Source organism: Plecotus auritus, assembly GCF_963455305.1.
Source record: "Plecotus auritus genome assembly, chromosome: 1".
Classification (NCBI taxonomy): Eukaryota; Metazoa; Chordata; class Mammalia; order Chiroptera; family Vespertilionidae; genus Plecotus; species Plecotus auritus.
Genome location: NC_137770.1, coordinates 26,010,875 through 26,029,767, shown reverse-complemented (window position 1 = coordinate 26,029,767; position 18,893 = coordinate 26,010,875). Strand labels below are relative to the sequence as shown.

The 18,893-nt window shown below is 54.5% G+C and overlaps 1 protein-coding gene across 1 annotated transcript; it reads right to left on the bottom strand.

The window, feature by feature from the left end:
• Positions 1–3,433: 3,433 nt before the first annotated feature.
• Positions 3,434–17,615, bottom strand: PGF (placental growth factor). The gene is made up of 6 exons (XM_080677872.1): positions 17,209–17,615; positions 15,967–16,009; positions 12,020–12,216; positions 11,156–11,232; positions 8,770–8,799; positions 3,434–4,232 (listed from the first exon to the last, which is right to left on the bottom strand). The coding sequence occupies exons 1-6, from the start codon at positions 17,281–17,283 to the stop codon at positions 4,229–4,231; spliced, it is 426 nt and encodes a 141-aa protein (XP_080533998.1). The 5' UTR covers positions 17,284–17,615; the 3' UTR covers positions 3,434–4,228.
• Positions 17,616–18,893: the final 1,278 nt, after the last annotated feature.

Sequence of the window (18,893 nt, the reverse complement as noted above, 5' to 3'; positions counted from 1 at the left end):
GGCCGTGGTATTTTGTGGAAGAGCCACACTCAAGGGGCCAAAGAGCCACATGTGGCTCGCAAGCCACAGTTTGCCGACCACGGTCCTAAACCAAGCCATTCTAATTGGTTGCCTGGATCTGCTACAGCCTTGTAAGTAGTATTTGTTCCTTCAGTCTTGTGCCCCCAAGATCCATTCTCCACACAGAAGGCAGAGTGATCTTCCAAAAATATGTGTGCTGTCACTTCATTCCCCTGCTTGAAACCCTCCAATGGTTTCCCTCCACATTATAACAAAATTCAAACTCCTAACCTGGCAAACCCCTGCATGATCTGGCGCTTGCCCACCTCAAACATCAATCCCATCTCATGTCCTTCCTCCCTTGCCCAGCTGTGCTGGGATCCCTTCTAAGGCATTTGCATCAGTGGTGTCTTCTGTTTGGAGTGAACACCTTCCTATCTTTCAGACTTCACCATAAATATCATCTCCACAGAGAGCCCTTCCATAACCTCCTGGTCTACAGTACCTTCCCCCAACACTATCTGATCACCTTTCCTTATTTTCCACTCAGCCCTGATTATTGTTATATTGCTGCATAACAATTTGTTATTATATCTCATGATTCTACAGGTTAGGAAATCAAACAGGGCACAGCTTGTCCTGTTCCATGAGTCCTGGGACTTCTGCTGAGATGACTGAAAAGGCTGGGAGCCTGGGACAACTGGAGGCTGGCTGAGCATCTCTCTCTCTCACTCTCTCTCTCGCTCTCCCCCCGCACCTCTCTGCAGCTAGCTTGGGCTTCCTTCCAACATGGTGACTTCATGATAGTTGAACTTCTTACATGGCAGCTCAGGTTTCCAAGAGACCAAGGCAGAAGCTTCCAGTTCTCTTGAAAGGATTTGTTACTCTTATAGGGTCTCTTCTGCCATACTCTATGATCAAAGCAGACCCAGGTCAACTCAGATTCAAAGAGAGGGAACAGACCTTCCCTCTCAGGGGAAAATGTCAAAGAAATCAAGGTCATATCTAATGTGCCAGAACCATTTTGACAATGACGTATTAATTTCTTTGTTTACATGTGTAACTTGCTTATTGAGCAAACAGTGAAAGCACAAACAACCTAGTTTTTTTCTCTCTCATCATTGCTTCTAGATTAATTATGTTGATTCTCCTTTTCTTGTCCCTTAATAGCATTTTGGGCAGATCTTCTAATGTTCCTGTCACTTTAATTTATTAAAGGTCCAACCCATCTAGGCTGGTTTACCCAATGTAAGTATAACACCTCTCTTTCCTGAAGACAGGGCCTGGATTTGGCTCAAGGGAGCTGGGAAGGGCATGGTCTGTCCCTGTATTCCTCCCCATTTCCCTCTCTTTCTTTCTAATGGGCCAGGAAGGAGAAATTGGAGTAAAGTCCCTCTTAGCTGGGGCCATTTCTTCTCTGGCTATGACTATGCCTCCCATGATAGGTGCCAACTGTCTTGTTGGTGCACCACAGGGATACCTTATAGCACTGTTCCCTGATGTGTTTCTTTTCCAGCTCTGTATCTGATGTGTCCCACTCAGCAATTTCCCCAACCCTAGACCCACAGCCTGCAGGGTCTCCTCACCTGCAGGGTCTCCTCACCTGCAGGTCTCCCTCTTGGGAGAACATGGGCAAGGATGCTTCTGGCCATTCACTTTTCACCATGTCCCCCTGACCCGTGGGAAATTCCTGCTGGAGGCCCCAAGGTGTCCCCTCTCTCTGTCCCCTGTCACTCTTCAGTTCTCCACTCCCCCCAGTTCCTATTCAGATAGCACCTGGGCAAATCCAGCTCCATGGAGAGGAGGAGGAGGAACCAGCAACCCAGGTCTCCAGCGACCTCACCTCCCTCTCCTTTCCTGGTCTTCTGCTTATGGAGAAGGGGGTGCTCTAGGAGGTGCTGGGTGATGTTTGGGCCTAGCAGAATTACTTCAGCCTCCTCTTAATAAATCCTGTAGGCAGGTGTGTCCAGCCCCAAATCGTTTCTTCTTTGTTTTAGAGTGTGGGGTATCAAGGCTCCTTTTTCCTTAGTTCTAGGTCCAGCCACCAGTTTGAGCAACAATAAAGTCCACCCAATATCCTGTAACACACGATTATGGTCTGTCTCTCCACTCAGATACAGGAGAGCAGATCCTTGTGTGCCTTATTCCCCACTGGATCCGTGGTGCCTGGGACAGTGGCAGATACACAGGTGGTGCTCCACAAATATATAATGAGCCAATGAAAAGGACCCTTCAGGACCTAACTGATCGGAAAGGACTGCCCAGATGGCCAAATGGACCAGTCAGTTCCTTTCCTACTCATCCCCACTGCTCTTGGCCGTGGGGCAGCTTTTTGCTTCTGGTCTCCAAGAGCTCCCCGTCTCTGTCTAGTTCTCTAGAGGGATCTATGGCTGGTGTAGGAAGACTGACCTCCACGTGGGTGATTTGGGAAGCTGAGAGCCTTGGAGATACTACTGGGACTGAGCTGGGGTCCCCAGGGCCAATCCAGGACTTGGCTGAGGGGAAGGGGTGCTATTCTCAGCTCTTAGTCCATCAAAGGCAGTGGCTCAGCATGGCCTCAGCCCAAGGGGAGAGAAGCAGGAGAGAAAGTGCAGTTCTTCTGCAAAGCATTTGCCCTGGGGCTGGCCCACACCCCCTCTGTGATCACCAGCCAGAGCACATTCTGACCAGAGTGTCCTCCAGGGGGCCCAGGCCTCGGCGAACAGACTGCCAAGGCCAGCTGCCTCAACAGGGCCAACCCACCCCACCCACTGGACTGTCCAGGGCTTCCCTCCAAAGCCCCAGGCAAGCCTGCCTCTGCACCCTGTGGGTTTGTCCTGAGCAGCCTGCAGTGAGTAGGGAACTCCCCTTCCCACAATACCGACAACAATAAAACTACATCCCTTTCGGACCAGAGGTAGATGGGGCTCTGACAGTATGTGGTTTGGACTGAAAAAAATTTAAAAAGCACTTTTTTTCATTTCATGCCAAGGCCTTCAGGAGGAAAGCAGAGGAGGACGGCAGGTAAAGGGAGAGGAAATCGGGCAGCATCTGCGGACCCCTGCACTCGGTAGCCTGAGCAGGCTGGAGATGGGGGGCCAGGACCTGAGGAACCCCCATTCACTCAGGGTCCAGAGGGCCAGGCACTGGGCCGGGTATGGGGTGGCCCTGGGGGAGATGGAGGGGACTGTGCTCTTGCATTAGAGCGTGTTCATGGGATACTGGGTCCAAGTTCCCCCAACTTTGGGGCCAAGTCTAAATATTGGGAATCCCTCATTATAGGAAGAGTGGACCTTAGGGTTTCTGCCAAAAGCAGTTGGGGAGAAGACACCCCAGGAAGCTGCAGGAGGCTGATGCCAACCGGGGGCAGCCGCAGGCCCATGATCCTTTTTCTGTCCTGCTTCCACTTTCTGCTGCTCGCTGCTCCGGCAGACACTCCCTGGAGCAGAGGTTTCCAGACTAGAATAACTTTATTCAAGAGAATCTGGCTTGGCAGCCAGACAGCCATGCAGGCAGCGTGCTCCATGCCCAGCCTGGGCCCACTCGTTGCCTGTGTCCCTGAGTGGGGCAGGATGGTGAAGCCTTCCTTGGCCACAAAGAACAATGTCCCAGTACAAGCTGTGGCAAGATGCGAGGAGAAACCATAGGGGACAAGGAGTGGCCAAGGCCCCGGGCGACGGCTGTTCTCCAGAGCTGAGTGTTCCGCTCTCCAGGGTCAGAGCCGCTGCCAGGAGGAGGAGGAAGCCACAGAGCCCCTCACCCCCTGCCTGCCTTCCCACACAGCCTCGGCCTTGGCGGCCAGAGCAAGCTCCTCCACCGGCATCCTAGCCAGAGCTTCCAAAGCAAGGGCTGCTTGTCCATGCAGAGCCCAAGGCCCAGGGACAGGCGGTGGGTTCTTCCTCTTCTCTTCTTCCTTCTCCAGCCCCTTGGGGAGCCCTCAGGCCTCTGGAGCCTGGCTTGGCCCTCGCAAAGTCACGTCTTGCTTCTTCCCAAGCTGAAGCACACACGGGCCATGGCTGTCTTCTTTCTCTCACGTTCTGCTTAAGGCACTGAATTCCTGAGGGTCCTATCCCTCCATGCCCCTCATCTTGGAGGGAGCGAGTCATTCAGCAGGGATACAATTGGCTAATAAATAGAGGGCAGGTGCCAGCAAGGAGGTAACTGAGAGTGTGACGATAATAAATACAGGAGCTGGGTGTGGAGTCTCTCTCCTCCGAGGGGCTGGTTATCGTGGGGGAGAAGTATCAACTCACCTGTCAGAGACCAAACACAGAAAGCAGGTATCAGCACGCTGTGGAGGGTGGGGTCCCTCCTATGGGAGCGGGGACAAGCCCAGGGGGAAGCCAGGGCAGGGAGCACAGGGAGATTGCAGCATGCCTGGATCTCTGCTTGCACCAAGGCCAAAGAGAAGCTGGGAGCTACCCTTCACCAAGCACGTCCCCAGGTGCCCAGCCCTACGCTAAGCACCTTCTCATCTACCCTTCACCATAGCTCACGAGGAAGGCACTGCTATTATAATTCTTTTCAGATGAGAAACGGAGGCTCCAAGAGGTTAAGAAACTCGCCCAAGGTCACACAGCTAGTCAGTGACATGAACCCAGTCTGGCTCCATATGCTAATACCTCTGATTACTCTAAGGCAGCAGTCTTCAGACGAGGGTGCAGGTATCCCTAGATCAGTGGTCGGCAAACTGCGGCTCGCGAGCCACATGCGGCTCTTTGGCCCCTTGAGTTTTTAGCAAAGGCCAGCTTAGGAGTACCCTAATTAAGTTAATAACAATGTACCTACCTATATAGTTTAAGTTTAAAAAATTTGGCTCTCAAAAGAAATTTCAATCGTTGTACTGTTGATATTTGGCTCTGTTGACTAATGAGTTTGCCGACCACTGTCCTAGATGTACATGAAAATTGTCCAAGACCTATATGAGTACTGATGGTTTTAAAAGAATCTATTTTCAGTTCTCCACCTGAAAACTGCCTGCCTGAGAGGTCTGCTTCCCCATCATCCTGAGCGTTCACCACAATTACCTCTCTACCTGGCAGCATCCTGCCCATTCCTATGCCGTGACAATACTTTGGCCCAAGGCAAAAGTATCCAGGGGACACTGAACAAAGAACAACTTAAGGTGTAAGTGTTGAGAAAGGAAATATGAAAAAAAAGAGAGAAAGGAAATATGGCAAATAACTGGGTAACCAAGCCTTTTGCAAGTCAGTTATTTGCTTTCAACAAATTAAAGAACAACTCAACCGAATTGTCAGCTTATGTGTCATGAGAAGTAATCTTTGTTAGCAGATCACCTTGATGTTTTTGGCAAATAACTTGGGAAGGAGTTTGTGGATGAAAAAGGGGGTCACATATTAAATCTGACAAGCTCAGGGGAGGTCCCCTTGGGGGCCCTACAAACTCAGAGACTAAAAGTAACCGCACAGGGTAGTCTGAACATAAAACTTCCCAACTAAAAGCAAGTCATGGCAGGAAGTCATGTCCTAGGCCTGTAGCTTCTTTGACAAAGTTCAATCATTTCCTCAATGAACCTAAAGTCTTTTTGCTTCTAAGATAACATACCTTGGAAATTCCAGAGTAATCTCTTTTTCCAGGCCCCTCGGGGAACAACTTCCCACCCGATCAGGAAACCCCAGAGCCCCTCATGGTATCTTGTTCCCGGAATACCCTCTCTATGTGCTGTAAATGTTACTCATTTCCTATCCTGTGCCCTCCAATGCAAAAGAAGTATGTGTCTATCCATTTTACTTTCTACCCAATCCCAGAGATTTTCCCGCTTTGCTTTCACCTGCCTCCCGAATCTACGGAGCACCAGTGAATTTCATGTAACCCTTCTTTTGTCTCCTTTGATTCTAATGTATAAAAATACACTGCAGAGAATTTTCTCAATCCATTAAGATTTTGGTTCCTGGGAATTGTCAGTTTGACTCAAACTTTTAAAAATTCTCTACAGGTATGGATGGTTCTTATGTCGACAAGTTCAAGTAATTAAGTGACATTTAGTCCCATCTACTTATTTACGTGAGCATGGTTTCTCAACCTTTTCATCTATAAAATTGGTGATCAGGAATGGAATTAATGCTGAATCCTGTTTCAGTCTGGCAGGAGGTGACATTCATTAATGAGTTAATTAATTGAAAGAGGTAGTCATATCCATCTCATGGAGATGCATCCTTAATGAGATTGATGGTATTTTTTTAAAAAGATTTTTTAAAATTGATTTTTAGAGAAAGGAGAAGAGAGAGGGAGAAAGCAAGAAACATTGATGAGAGAGTGAAACATCAATCGGTTACTTCCTGCTCGCCCCTTGGGGGATCGAGCCTGCAACCTAGGCATGTGTCCTGACCAGGAATGGAACCAGCAACCTTTCGGTGCACAGGACGATGCCCAACCATGCCACACGGGCTTGATTGTACTTTTATAGTTAACACTTATTAAAATGTAATGTATTTGTGCTGTTTTGATCAATTGGTACTATGGATAATTATTGTGATAATCCATTCCAGGAGAAAATTTAATTTAGATTTTATGTTTACAGGAAAATTAAAATAATTCAAACTTATATGCTATTGTTGTAGCAGATACACATGACAAGGTGATATATAAAAGACTTCAACATCAAAAAAATTACATTAGCCCTGACCGGTTTGGCTCAGTGGATAGAGCGTCGGCCTGCGGACTGAAGGTTCCCAGGTTCGATTCTGGTCAAGGACATGTACCTTGGTTGCAGGCACATCCCCAGTGGGGGGTGTGCAGGAGGCAGCTGATCGATATTTCTCTCGCATCGATGTTTCTTACTCTCTATCCCTATCCTTTCCTCTCTGTAAAAAATCAATAAAATATATATTTTTTAAAAATTACATTAGGCTGAAATGTTGTGGGGAAGTGAAATGGGTATAGGAGTTCAAGGAAAAAAGAAGCCATGCAAATATGCAACCACTATTAGAGGAGAACGTTCATATTTACATTTTTTATTGCTGTTGTTCCTTTCTTTCTAAAGTGGATGATGGTATTGAATTAAAATGCCAGGCCAGTGTGATCAGTGGTTTGTGACCAGAAGGTCACAGTTTGATTCTAAGTCAAGGCACATGCCCGGGTTGCAGGCTCGGTCCCCAGTGTGGGGTGTGCAGGAGGCGACCAATCAATGATTCTCTATCATCATTGATGTTTCTCTCTCTCCCTCTCCCTTCCTCTCTGAAATCAATAAAAATACATTAAAAAAATTAAAATGCCCTATCCCATAGGCATTCCATCTGAAGAGCTGTCTAGTGGCTTTATATTAAAACATTAATATTTATAACATGCCAGAAATGATACCTTTGCAACTATTTACAATGTTGATGGAAAAGTTCAGTGTTAACTTAAACGTGAGCAAGAGAGCATGTGGTTTTGAGCTTCTTTCAGGAGATTCCCTGGGAGACGTCTGAAGACCGCTGCCCTGGTGGGTGGAGCCACAGGGCCTGCTGTGCCTGCCTGGCTGTGGGGAGCCCCCTGCATTGACTGCACTGCCAGCTCCTCCCCGGAGCTGCTGCCTGGGCCCAGGGAGAAAGGGGGGCCACACGCCTTGGGAGACCAGATTCCCACAGGGGTCCTCAAACTTTTTAAACAGGGGGCCAGTTCACTGTCCCTCAGACCGTTGGAGGGACGGACTATAGTTTTAAAAAAAAAACTATGAACAAATTCCTATGCGCACTGCGGGCCCGGGACGAGTCGGCTGCTAAGCAGGACAGGCAGCGGCACCCGGCGGGCCGGATAAATGTCCTTGGCGGGCCGCATGTGGCCTGCGGGCCGTAGTTTGAGGACGCCTGCGAACCCCTGTCTTCAAGGAGTGGAGTGGAAGTCTCCGCTCATGGAGGGGCACCCACGGGGCCAGCTCCAGGCCCACAGCCCAAAATGATTTCCTGGAGTCTTGGAGCTGAAAGGAGCTGTCATGTGACTAAGTTACTGTAGATGTGAAATATTTTATTTTTACTATTTACTCACATATTTGAGTTTCCCTTCTCTAGTCCTTCTCCGGCCTAGACTCCACTCAGGCCTGGACTCCACACTGGCTCTCCAGGTGTGAAGCCAAGATGGACAGGTAACATGGAGAGGGAAATAGAAGCGAGTGGACCCGGGGTCCCCCGAGGGTGGGGGAGGGATAGAATACAGGGTGTGAGCGCCAGTGGGCAGTTGCTGCTCCCCAAGGCTCCTAGGAAATAGCCCTGGCTATGTTTTCAGCTGTTGGACTTCACTAGAAGGTAAGCACTTAAGAGCAAGAATCTTGTTGGTTTGCTTGCTGGTATACCTGGCAGACAGTCAAGTACTTGATAACTGTTTCTAGAATGACTAAATGCTAGGTGGGCCCCTGAGCCCTCATTTTACACAGAAAGAAAAACTAGGCGCAGAGAGGTGACATGACTTGCTCAAGCCACACAGAGACTCGTGCTAAGCCAGGACAAGACCCAAGGCCCCCTGAGGCTTCTTGGGCCCTAGAATCTCTAAAAATGCACCTCCCTGGTCTGGCCCCCAAGACTGCTCTGGGCCTTGCTCTCCCCTTCCCCAGCATTAACCCCTGCTGGTGGCCGCTCCCCTCTGGCTCAGCCTCCTTGTCATCCCTGGGCCCCCCAGCACACTCACAGGTGTCAGTCTGTGGGTCTCTGCTTCTCTTTCTTCCTCTTCCCACTGCCCTTGGGTCTCCTCCTGCAATAAGCCAAAAGCATCAGGACAGAGTGGCTGGGAGCTTATCATGCTAGGACAGGGCTGGCAGGCCCAAGAACAGTCTGGAGCCCCAGCCAGGCCACTTACCTTTCTGGCTTCGTTATCTGCGGCAGAGGCCTGGGAAAACAGAGGGCAGGAGAGAATTAGGAGAGTGGTAAGTGTGGGCTGCCTGCCACCCACACACCTCCCTTCAGACAATCGGAGTCCTAGTCCTGCAGTTGGCGCTGAAACCACTAGGGGGTAGCATGGAGCTAGTGAGGAAGAGATGGCAGAGGCCTCTGGGTTTCGGCTCCCATTCTAGACTCTGGTGACCCCTCAGAGAGAGAGAGAGAGAGAGAGAGAGAGAGAGAGAGAGAGAGAGACACGAATTTCCCCTCGGGGCCCATTTCCATAACATTCTGCACTTCTCAACCTCTTAACATCAAATCTGGGGATTTGTAAGCCTGTCCTTTCCTGCCTTCTCTGTTTACTTTTTCTCTTGTTCCTGCTCTTCATTCCAGGGTGCACCCAGTTTCCCCAAGGAGTGAGTGAGGCCAGGGAGAGGAGGGTGGTTGCTGCCAGTTAAGGCTGCCTGTCAGGGCACACCTGCCACCTCTGCTCCAGGGATGTGATGCTGCGGGTAACAGCAGGAGGAGCGGGTGAGGGGCGGAGGCAGGGGAGGTAAGCACAGCCCCACAGTCACCAGGCAGGTCCTGGCTCTGCCTCCGGAGCTGTGGCTATTGGCCCAGAAGTGAAAAGAAAGGTGTCCCTGTTGGTCAGCCTGTTGGAAGGGGACAGGGCCTCAGTCTTCCCTGAGAACAGGGGTGGGGGTGTAGGGCAGTGTGGCCAGGGAATGTTGCCCTCAGCTGGCTGTTTCCCTAGGGAGCCAGGGCAGGGTACCAGGGCCTCTTGGACTGCCTGGTCATGTCTGTGCCATCCTGGGCACGTCAGAGATGCTCATGGAGCCTCAGTTCCTCGCCTGCCTGCCCCAACGGAGTGGCTGTGAGGGCCAAGGTGGTGTGGAACCTGAAAGGTCACCGGTCAGCACTGAGCCTGGGAGGGGTCATTGCTGAGCTATTGTTGTATGGCTAAGCCTGGCTGGGAGGAATTGGGGGAAATGGGTTGAGGCAGGGCCCCTGACGGCAGTATAGTGAAGAGGGCCTAGCAGCCGTGGGCAAACTACGGCCTGCGGGCCGGATCCGGCCCGTTCGGCTGTTCTATCCGGCCCGCGGAGCCGAAAGAGCAGAGGGTTCTCTTGCTCTCCCCTCCGCTCCTTTACTTTGAATTTATATTAGTTCACACAAACACTCCATCCATGCTTTTGTTCCGGCCCTCCAGTCCAGTTTAAGAACCCATTGTGGCCCTCGAGTCAAAAAGTTTGCCCACCCCTGGCCTAGAGCCTGGGCTCGGGTCCAAGAGTGGCGGCCAGAGCCCTGGACACTGAGCAGAGCCAAGGCCAGGGCAGTGCGGGGTCTCCTGGAGAAGGGCCAGGAGAGGTAGCATGAAAGAGGGAGGCTTAGGTGTTGGACAGGCATGGGTTCACTCATAAGCGGTGGCGAATCGTGGAACCACACCACGCCTCAGTTTCCTCATCCGTAAAGTGGAGCTGATGATAGGACCGACCTCCCATGCTGTTCTGAGAGCAGGGACCTTGTCTGTTTTGCTCACCACTCTATCTCCAGCCTGCAGGACAGAGCCTGGCATACAGGAGGTGCTCGATTAATTCTCATTTGAATGAGAATGAGAACATTTGAACATTGAATGAGAAAATACATTCAAGTGCCTCGTGGGGGGCTAGGCACACAGAAGGGCACAATAAATGAAGGTGGCCCTTTGTTCCCACCCCAGAAGAGGGCTCAGGACCTCTGTCGGCGCCTCCATCCACAGCCCAGGGCCACCAGGACAGCACCTCCGCGTTTCTCTCTTCCCTAGGCCTGGTGGGCAGTGCAGGGCCTGCTTCTCCTGGAAACGAATGCCCAGATGCCTTGGCAACGGGCTGGGCAGAGGCCCTGCTGGGTGGGGGTGCAATTGTACATTAGCCCCAATGCCTTCTTCCTTCTGCCCCTTTCCTCCTGCCACAGCTCGGCCTCCCCGTGCTCCTCTGCCTAGCTGACCCCTTCTGCAGGCACCAGCCTGGCCCAGCACTGAGCCCAGGCTCGAAACGTCCTTGCCTCAGTGTCTCTCCCAGGGCTGTGGCAACTGCCTCCCATCTCAGGGCAGGGGTGGTGCGCCCTGAGCCCCTGAAAGCGCGGGAGGGACTCGGGTTTCCTTCACCCTTGTGGCTTCTTGGCGGCTGTGCTCCAACTCCTGGGACCACCTCCTCAGGCAAACACTGGCTGATGCGGGGACAAAACCCAGCTGCCTCTGATCCCTGATTTCCCTGGCCGGCCTCGCTCAGCCAGGAAGGAAGCGTGGCCTGCAGCAGAGATGGCAGCCATGTGGCTAAGGCTGCCACGCGCATGGGGCCTGTTCCCGCCACTCCCTGAGGACCTACCTGCACGTGCAGTGTGTGTGCTGAGAGAATGTCATCTCCACGTAGGAGGTCCGCTGCTCAGAGCTGATCCTCAGGATCTGCGGGAAAGAAAGGTTGGATGCCTGGGTTGGGGGGTGGCTGTGGGTTTCCAACGTTTTCCACACCCTCCTTGGGGGGATGGACCGGACTCCATGTTTCCCCCCACCCTTTGGACTACATGCCCTCATTCTGCTCTGAGGTGTGGGGCAAACAGCCCTCCCATCAGCATGTGGATCTGAGGGAGCCGGCCACCAGCATAGCAACAGGGTAGCAAGGGGGCCCAGGGCTGGAGTCAGAGACACGTGTTGAAATCGTGACTCTTCTCCCTGCTGAGCAAGGGATGAACCTCAGGTTTCTCATCTGTAAAATGGGAATAAGACTCGCCTTGAAGGCTGAATGTTGAGGCAGGGAAGTGCCTGGCACAGTGCTTGGCACTGCTCAGTAAGTGTTCTGCAAACCATTGTGTTGTGTGTGCGTGCACGTGTGTGTGCGTGTAAGGTTCAGGGCACCAAGCACTCCGGGTATAAACAGGGATTTCTTGAGTCTGAGCAGATTCAAATCTTTTCCATCCCCCGCCAGATATCCTTGGACCTGGAGTGGGGCTAAGCTAGAGCCTGGGACAGCTGATAAGGGAGGCGGTGAGTGCGCCCAAAGTTGGGATGCAGGCTCAGAAAGGAGGGGCGCTGTGCTGGGTGGAAAGACCACGGGCGAGAGAGTCGGTTGCAGTCCGGTGACCTCGGTCTGCCCTCCTTCCCTCTCCAGGTCCTTTCTGGTAGGTAGGTGCGGTGAACCGCTGAGTAGGGTGTGGACTAGGGGGCAGGCCGGACATGAGGAGACCCTCCCTACCTGCATGGTGACGTTGGCCGTCTCCACCGGCACACAGTGCAGGGCCTCGTCCCCACAGCAGCCCGTGCAGCGCAGCAAGGGGACGCAGGACGGGCTGAACATGTACTGCATCTCGTGGGGGTACTCCGACAAGATGTCCACCAGCTTCTCCATTGCCCGGCAGTAGCTGCGGCCCCACACTACCTGGAAGGGCATCACTGCAAGAGGGCACAGTCAGCTGGTCAGGTCAGGAGCGGCTGCTCCTCGATGCCCCCATCCTGGCTCCTTCGGCCTGGCAGAGCCTTCCGGGTTTAGCCCACACCTCCTCCTCCAGGAAGCCCTCAGCCTATCTGAGCCCCCTCTGCTCTGAACTGATGCGATCCCTCTGGGAAGGCTGCTGGACCTTTAGATGGTCTGGTAGAATTTCCCAGTGTCCCGAGCTCTCCCCTGTATTCTCAGTGAGGCACCCACACCTGCCTTAGGGTCCTTGGAGCTCCGAGGAGCGTGCCCTGGCTGCTCCCCAGGCCCGCTGGGTCTTTCTCAGGCCTGCTCTGGTGCTTCCCGGTCCTCGGGACTTTGCAGAAAACATGTCTGTACGTTCTGTGAGATTGGCTTGCAGAGTTCGCCCTAGTCTTTATTTCCTGCCCCACACTGGGCCAGCTCCTTTGCCAGGCAGCCAAGTCTGCAGCCAGCAATGTGCTCCATCCCCACTCCTCATTTTACCTGGGTCAGCCCTTGAACCAAACTGGGCCACGTCACCATCATTCCCACCTTGGGGCTATGTTCCTCCCCCACTTCTCATTTCCAACCAAATAAAGCTTACCGCCCATTTCTCAAGGCCTCGCCAAAGCTTTCTCCAGCTTTTCTAGTGTGAACAGATGTTCCTCCTTTGAGTATAACTAGGCCCCAAGGGCTGGCCTTATCTCAATCACTGGGGCTCTTATCTCCTTTACAAGCAAGTCGAGGCTCTGTGAGGACAGGGACCCAAGCACCCAGTAAACACAGGCTAAATAATGACTTATTGATCAGATGATTGTTCACTGAAGAATATCAGGGACATCCCCTATCCCCACCTCTGACCCCTGACCCCCACGATGTCCTGTGGTCATGAACAAGAGCTTTCAGGGGGGCCGATCTGGAATCTCTCAAAATATGCTACTCCTTTAGGGGAAGGCTTGGGGCCTGGCCCCAATAGAGGCTCACAGGAAGTGAGTAACCAGAAGCAGGAGACGGAGCTTCTAGTCCTGGCCCTACACTGACTGTGTGACCTTGGGGAGGTCACTTAACCTTTCTGGGTATATCCGTTTCCTCGGCTGGGGAGAAAGAAGCAGGTTGGGAATAGAGGGTTGCTAAGGTCTCCCCCAGCTCTGACAGACAGTCTGTGATTCTGGGCACACACCCCAGTCCAGCCTTGAGACCGTGGGCAGAGAAACATCTCCGGCCCTGGGTCATGCTGCCCTACACATGATGGTTGTCCTCAGCTGGTGGCAGAGGGCATGGGATCTGGGTCACCTGGGGGCCCTGAAGCCTCTGCCCAGAGCAATGGCTCTCCCAGCTGCCCCTCACCTCCTTTCTAGGAGGCAGAAGGGGCCAAAGTCCATCCCATTGAGCCTATGAGGATGTGAGTCTCGGGGTAATCTCAGAGGAAAAATAAACTTCAGCCCTCGCAGAGGCCCTGGGGAAAGGCTGCAAGCTGGTGGGAAACACCCAGGAGGCGGTGTGTCCACGTGGAGCCGCCGAGGAGGCCGCAGAGGCAATAAACCATGCTTATCTGGGCGTCTGCTGCTCCGTTCTGCTTTGTGTGCTTAGGGGGCACTGGGGCTGGGCCCGGGCATGGGAGAAAGACCAGTGCCTCCCCTGCCTCTCCTGCCTCTCCAGGTCACTGGGACACCCTCCCTGGACCCCCACGTGGGAAACAAGCCCCTCGTCCCATAAGCAGCCCCGAAGCCCCAGGAAAGCCAGCCTTCGCAGTGCAAGGTCGGAGGGGCACCTCCCTATCGTAGCTCCGTGAATGCCTGTTCAGTCTAACCTCTTCGTGAGGCTGTGTAACGCTGAACGTTTAATCTCTACCTTGGAAAACATAAATAACAGCGGAGAATAGCCAGCTGACAAAGTGCCGTGGACGGCTCAGGATCCTCCCCGGGAGCAGCCGTTAGGGAGGGGACAGCAGCAGAGAAGGGGTATCCCAGCCCCCTACGAGTCTGCAAACAGATTCCCATCCAGCTGGGCTGTTGGGGCCACAGCCAGGTTAAGCAGAGCCAGCTGAGCCTTGGCGGCAAAAGAAGGGATTTCCTTTCCTCACCCCCACGCCCCACCACACAGACTGCATCGACAGGGCCCCGGCTCCAGGGCCCTGAAACCCGCCACTTTCTGGACCACATGGCCAGATCGTGTTGGGGCAAGGCCATCGTCACAGGTGGGGCACACAGCCAGCCTGCTGCGAGGGACACGCTGCTCATGCCTGCTCAGCCATGAGCCATGGATACTGAGGAGTGTCCAAGGCTTTAGGCAACTCCAAGGGCCTCTGTGAGCCTCAGAGTCTCCATCCATAAAATCGGGAGAATACAAGTGCCTCCCTAGTTCACAGCCTGTGATCAGCACAGAATTACAGTAAATGCCCAATACCGTTACACGACAGTGGCAGTAAAAACCAGCATCCATGGCTGCAAAGTACAGACCATGCTGTCTCTTGTCCAGGGTTAGCAGGAGTGGGTGGCATTTTCAGATTTTGATAACTGGGGTCCAATTCTCATGGGACTTCCCCTGGCCACAATACAGGCTCCCTGACTGGTGAGAATGGCAGGTTAGCTGCCCTAATGAATTGACACTTCCAAGCCTCCTCACCCTCATCCCTGGAAAATATATACTCCTGTGTCCCCTCCATGGAGTCAGAGAATCCTACAAACTTAGAGAAAGCCTTAGCTATTATGTAGTCTACTGCTCCCATTTACAGATGAGGGAACTGAGGCTCAGGCTTCTTCAGTAGCTGTTGCCTGAAATACGCTAAAAGCATCAAAGAGGATATGGGGTGGAGGTGGTGATGGGTCCCTCCCCAAATCTAAGCGAGCATAATATTGTGCCAGTCTCCGGAGGGCACAGCAAGGGGAGAGGGAGTATCAATGAAGTCAAGAGCTGCTGCCTCCCCCACCTTCTCAGGACCTGGCGTTCAGGCATGAGAGCGTGGCCAGGCCCAGGAGAAGCTGACTACCAGACAGGCAGGCCAGCAGAGAGAGGGTGTTCCCAGCCCAAACTGGCTATCATGCATGTGCATGTGCACGTCCCTACACACTCCCACTTCCACAGAGCAGTGGGAAGCCTCAGAAACGGTGTGTGGCCTTACTGCACGTCTTGGAGAGGCAGACAGGGAGGAGCAAGGCAGGGGGCCTGGCATGAGCATCCTGCCTTCTGCACGTATGTCTCTTTGGCAACCATCTAACCCTTTGAAGATTCCCTCTTGATGCAACCCTGGGTGGAGAGTGGAGGGGCCAGGGAGGGCGCGACTCATGTTCTGTCTGTTTGTAATCAATGAAAAGGCCTGGCTGCTGGGAAGGGCTGGCTGCTGGGAAGGTCCCTTCTCCCCTCCTGATTCTCTTGATTGTTTGCCCACTGTACCCAGCTCCCAGACCACCAGTCTAGCCCCTGGCACTGCCCTCCCAGACCTCATCTGCACCCCCGGCAGCATGCTGCGAAGGGGCTCTGAACCAACTAGACCAACCCTGGGTTCCTGGCCCCAGCTTTGCTCTCTGGGTGACCCCGGCCCAGAAACACACCTCTCTAGGCCTCTGGGTCACAATGGGGGGGTTCTCAAGCTCTGCCAACTTTGTCAGCCCGGGCATCAGCCAGCTTGCAGACTTTCCCCAACTTAATATCATCCTGCACACCCCCTCCAGGCCAGTCCCTTCCCATCCTCTGCAGAGGCGAGAAAGGAGAGGGCTTGGTGAGCACACACACCAACCCAGCTTGCTTACCTTTCGTCTGTGACGAGTTGTTCCCAGCAGACAGAGCCAATGGCTGTGGACAGAAAGGTGCAGAGATGAGGGGGACCATCACGGCCATGCGCTCTGGGGCCGAGTGTATTGGCAAGAGCATAGCGGGCCATCTGAGCTCCTTCCCACCCACTGCACACACACTCTGCCCTGTCTCAGAGCTGTCTCTGTCCATGTCCAACAAAAACCTCACTGGACCCTGGGTGGGTCCCAGCCCTCACTCTGGCCTCAGTTTCCTCATTAGAAAAGGGTGGGAGTCTGGCTTTTGGAGTACTTTGCTTTCTGTGTCTCAAAGATCTTGCAATTCTTTGGGGTCTTCCTCCTCCCCGGCCCCCTGGCCACCCTGCTGGGCCCTGTGCAGCCTGCTTTGGCTGGGTGCCAGAGCCTAGGAGAGGTGATCAGCTGGTGGGAGCTGAGGGGCTGGGGCGGGTGGCGCCATGAGCTGGTGTGCCGGTAACGTTACACCTCTGGCCAGCCCTGCAGCAGCGGCTGGCTGGTGGTGGGGCTTTTCTGCCCCAGGGTCTGTCTAGCCCACCCACTCCTGGGCTGGGGCTGAAGACTCCCAGGGCAGTGGGATAGCGCAGTGGGAAGGCAGCTCATTGGCTTTGTCAGGATTTCACTGCCCAAGCTGGCTCCTGGCCAGACTCCCCCGGCTCCTGGGAAAAGGGCCCTGCTCACTTCCCCAGGCCCTGCACGTGGGACCTCCGGCTGCCCACCAGGGAGAGCCGGTACAGCAGGACCTCTTGTCTTGCCCCGGGCCCTCCCTGGAGCACTGCGCTCAGCCCCCGGCAGGCCCCAGCCTCCCCACCAATGGCTTCTTCTGCTGGCTTTCCCCTCCACCAGACCAGGTCAGAGGTCCTGGGGGCGCCTGCCTGGTCACAGGCCTCGACCCTGACCACAAGGTCAGGGACCGGCCTGGGATTAGTGGAGAGATGCTTTTAGCAAAGCCACGGTGGCTCCAGGGGCCAGACAGGAAACCTCCCTCCCGTCCCTGTGGCTTCCCTGCCCCCACCACGACAGACCCCAGAGCTGAAGTCTGGGACAGCCCAGCCTCTGAGGTCTCCTCCCAGACAACGTGGTCCAGCCTGACTCCTGGGAAATGTGTGGACATCCTTGGAGGTGCCGCTCCAGGGAGTGGGTCTGTGATTTCGGAGCCCCCCGGCTTTGAGTGCTGGGGTTGAGGAGATCAGGGGAGCCAGGCTGGGATGTGGGGGTGGGTCTTACCTGGGGAGACACAGCCGGCAGCGCCAGCCCCGCCACGAGCTGCAGGAAGCAAGTGAAAAGCCTCATGGTAGGCATCTTCTCAGACGTCCCGAGGCAGGGGGCTCCGAAGGAAAATCACCATGCTCACCCCCCTGGGGGAGTCCCTGGTACGGGAGGCGAGGAGCTGAGTCAGGGGCTGGATGCCCCCCTCACTACTGCCCCAAGGTCCCCCCTAGTGGGCTAGTGGCCCGAGCATCCTCTGGGAGCCCGCAGGTAAGTCTGTGGCTGGGGAACCTGATTCGAAGCGCCCGGCGGGGTGGGCAGGCGGCGGCCGGGGAAGGTTCGTCGGGCTCTCCGCGCGACCCCACGTCTCCCCGCGGGCCAGTGAAGATGCGGCTTCCTGCTCAGACAGCAGCTCTTATGGGACTGGAGCTGGTCGGCGACTGGGTTTCGGGAGCTGTGAATGGGGCGGGGCTCCAGGCCCGCCCCGCCCACAGCGGACGAGGCTCTCTGGGAGCGGCCGAGCCCCGAGCCCGACCGGGCCAGCGGCGGGGCGGCGCGGGTCTGAGCGCGCTTGTCCCGCAACGCAGTGCGTGGAAGGGGCGCTCGGCACGCGGACCCTCGCGCTCCTCCGGAGCCCAACCCGCAGTTTATCCCGGGGCCGCCGGAGCCTGGTGCCCGCGGCTCCAGGCCCCCGTGCTGCCAGCGGAATGGGGCTCACAGCTCCTCGCCTGCGCTCCTAGGCTGGCTACTTTGCGTCGGGGCATCGAGCTGTGGAGCCCCACGTTTGCGGCGTCTTACCACTAGGAAGGCGGCAACTTGGTCTGGCTCTTTATTTCCAGTGCCACCTTATGCCATCCGCACAATCCTCAGGGCTGAAAGAGTGCCCCTGCATGTATACACTGTGCATACATATGCACTCGAAGAGTGGGCGTGTGTGTCACTGAAAGAGACAAAACCCAAGCCATCTGACTCCAGAACTGTCTCTCTGCCCCGTGCAGCCTCCTCCTGGCCAAGCGCTCAGACAGCAGGGCAGCCGGTTCCCCTGTGGGAAGCAGGTTCTCAGGCCCTCCCTGCGAGCCCACCACAGGCAGAGTGGAGTGTGGCCTGGTGCAGCCTTTCCGCCTGGTCCCAGGAGGAGTGATGCTTCCACTGGCAGGGGTCTGCCCACAGGGGTCTAGTGTGCTTGTGTGTGCACGTGTCTGTGCATGTGTGGGGGGCATTTAAGTGTGACTGTGAGGACCCACCTGTGCTATGAGTCTCTATGTGGTCTGAGTGTCTGTGTGTGTCCGCTGTATGTACAACTGTCACTTGTGTGTGGATCCGGTCCCTTGGTAGCTCTGTGACTGTGTGTGTATGTGTCCGCTGTGTCCCTAGGTGTGTGTGGGAGGGTATCTGAACATGCATTTCAGTGGGATTGTGAATTTGCATGTCTTCCTTTGTCTTCGTGTGTCTTGCTCTGTGTGTGAATATTTGCACCAACTTCTGTGTGTGATTGTGCATCTCTGTGCATCTGTGTGTGCCCTCCCATGGTCCTCACTTGTTCATCACCACCACCCTCTGTGCACAGCTCCCTGGCTGCAAGAACCTGACAGAATTTGGGGTCATGGGTTGGCCCAGGCCTGGAGCTGGTGGATGGCTGTGGGAAAGGAGGGAGGCCAGGGAGGCGGCCCCTACATTCCAGCCAGAAGCAAAAAGGCCAGGGC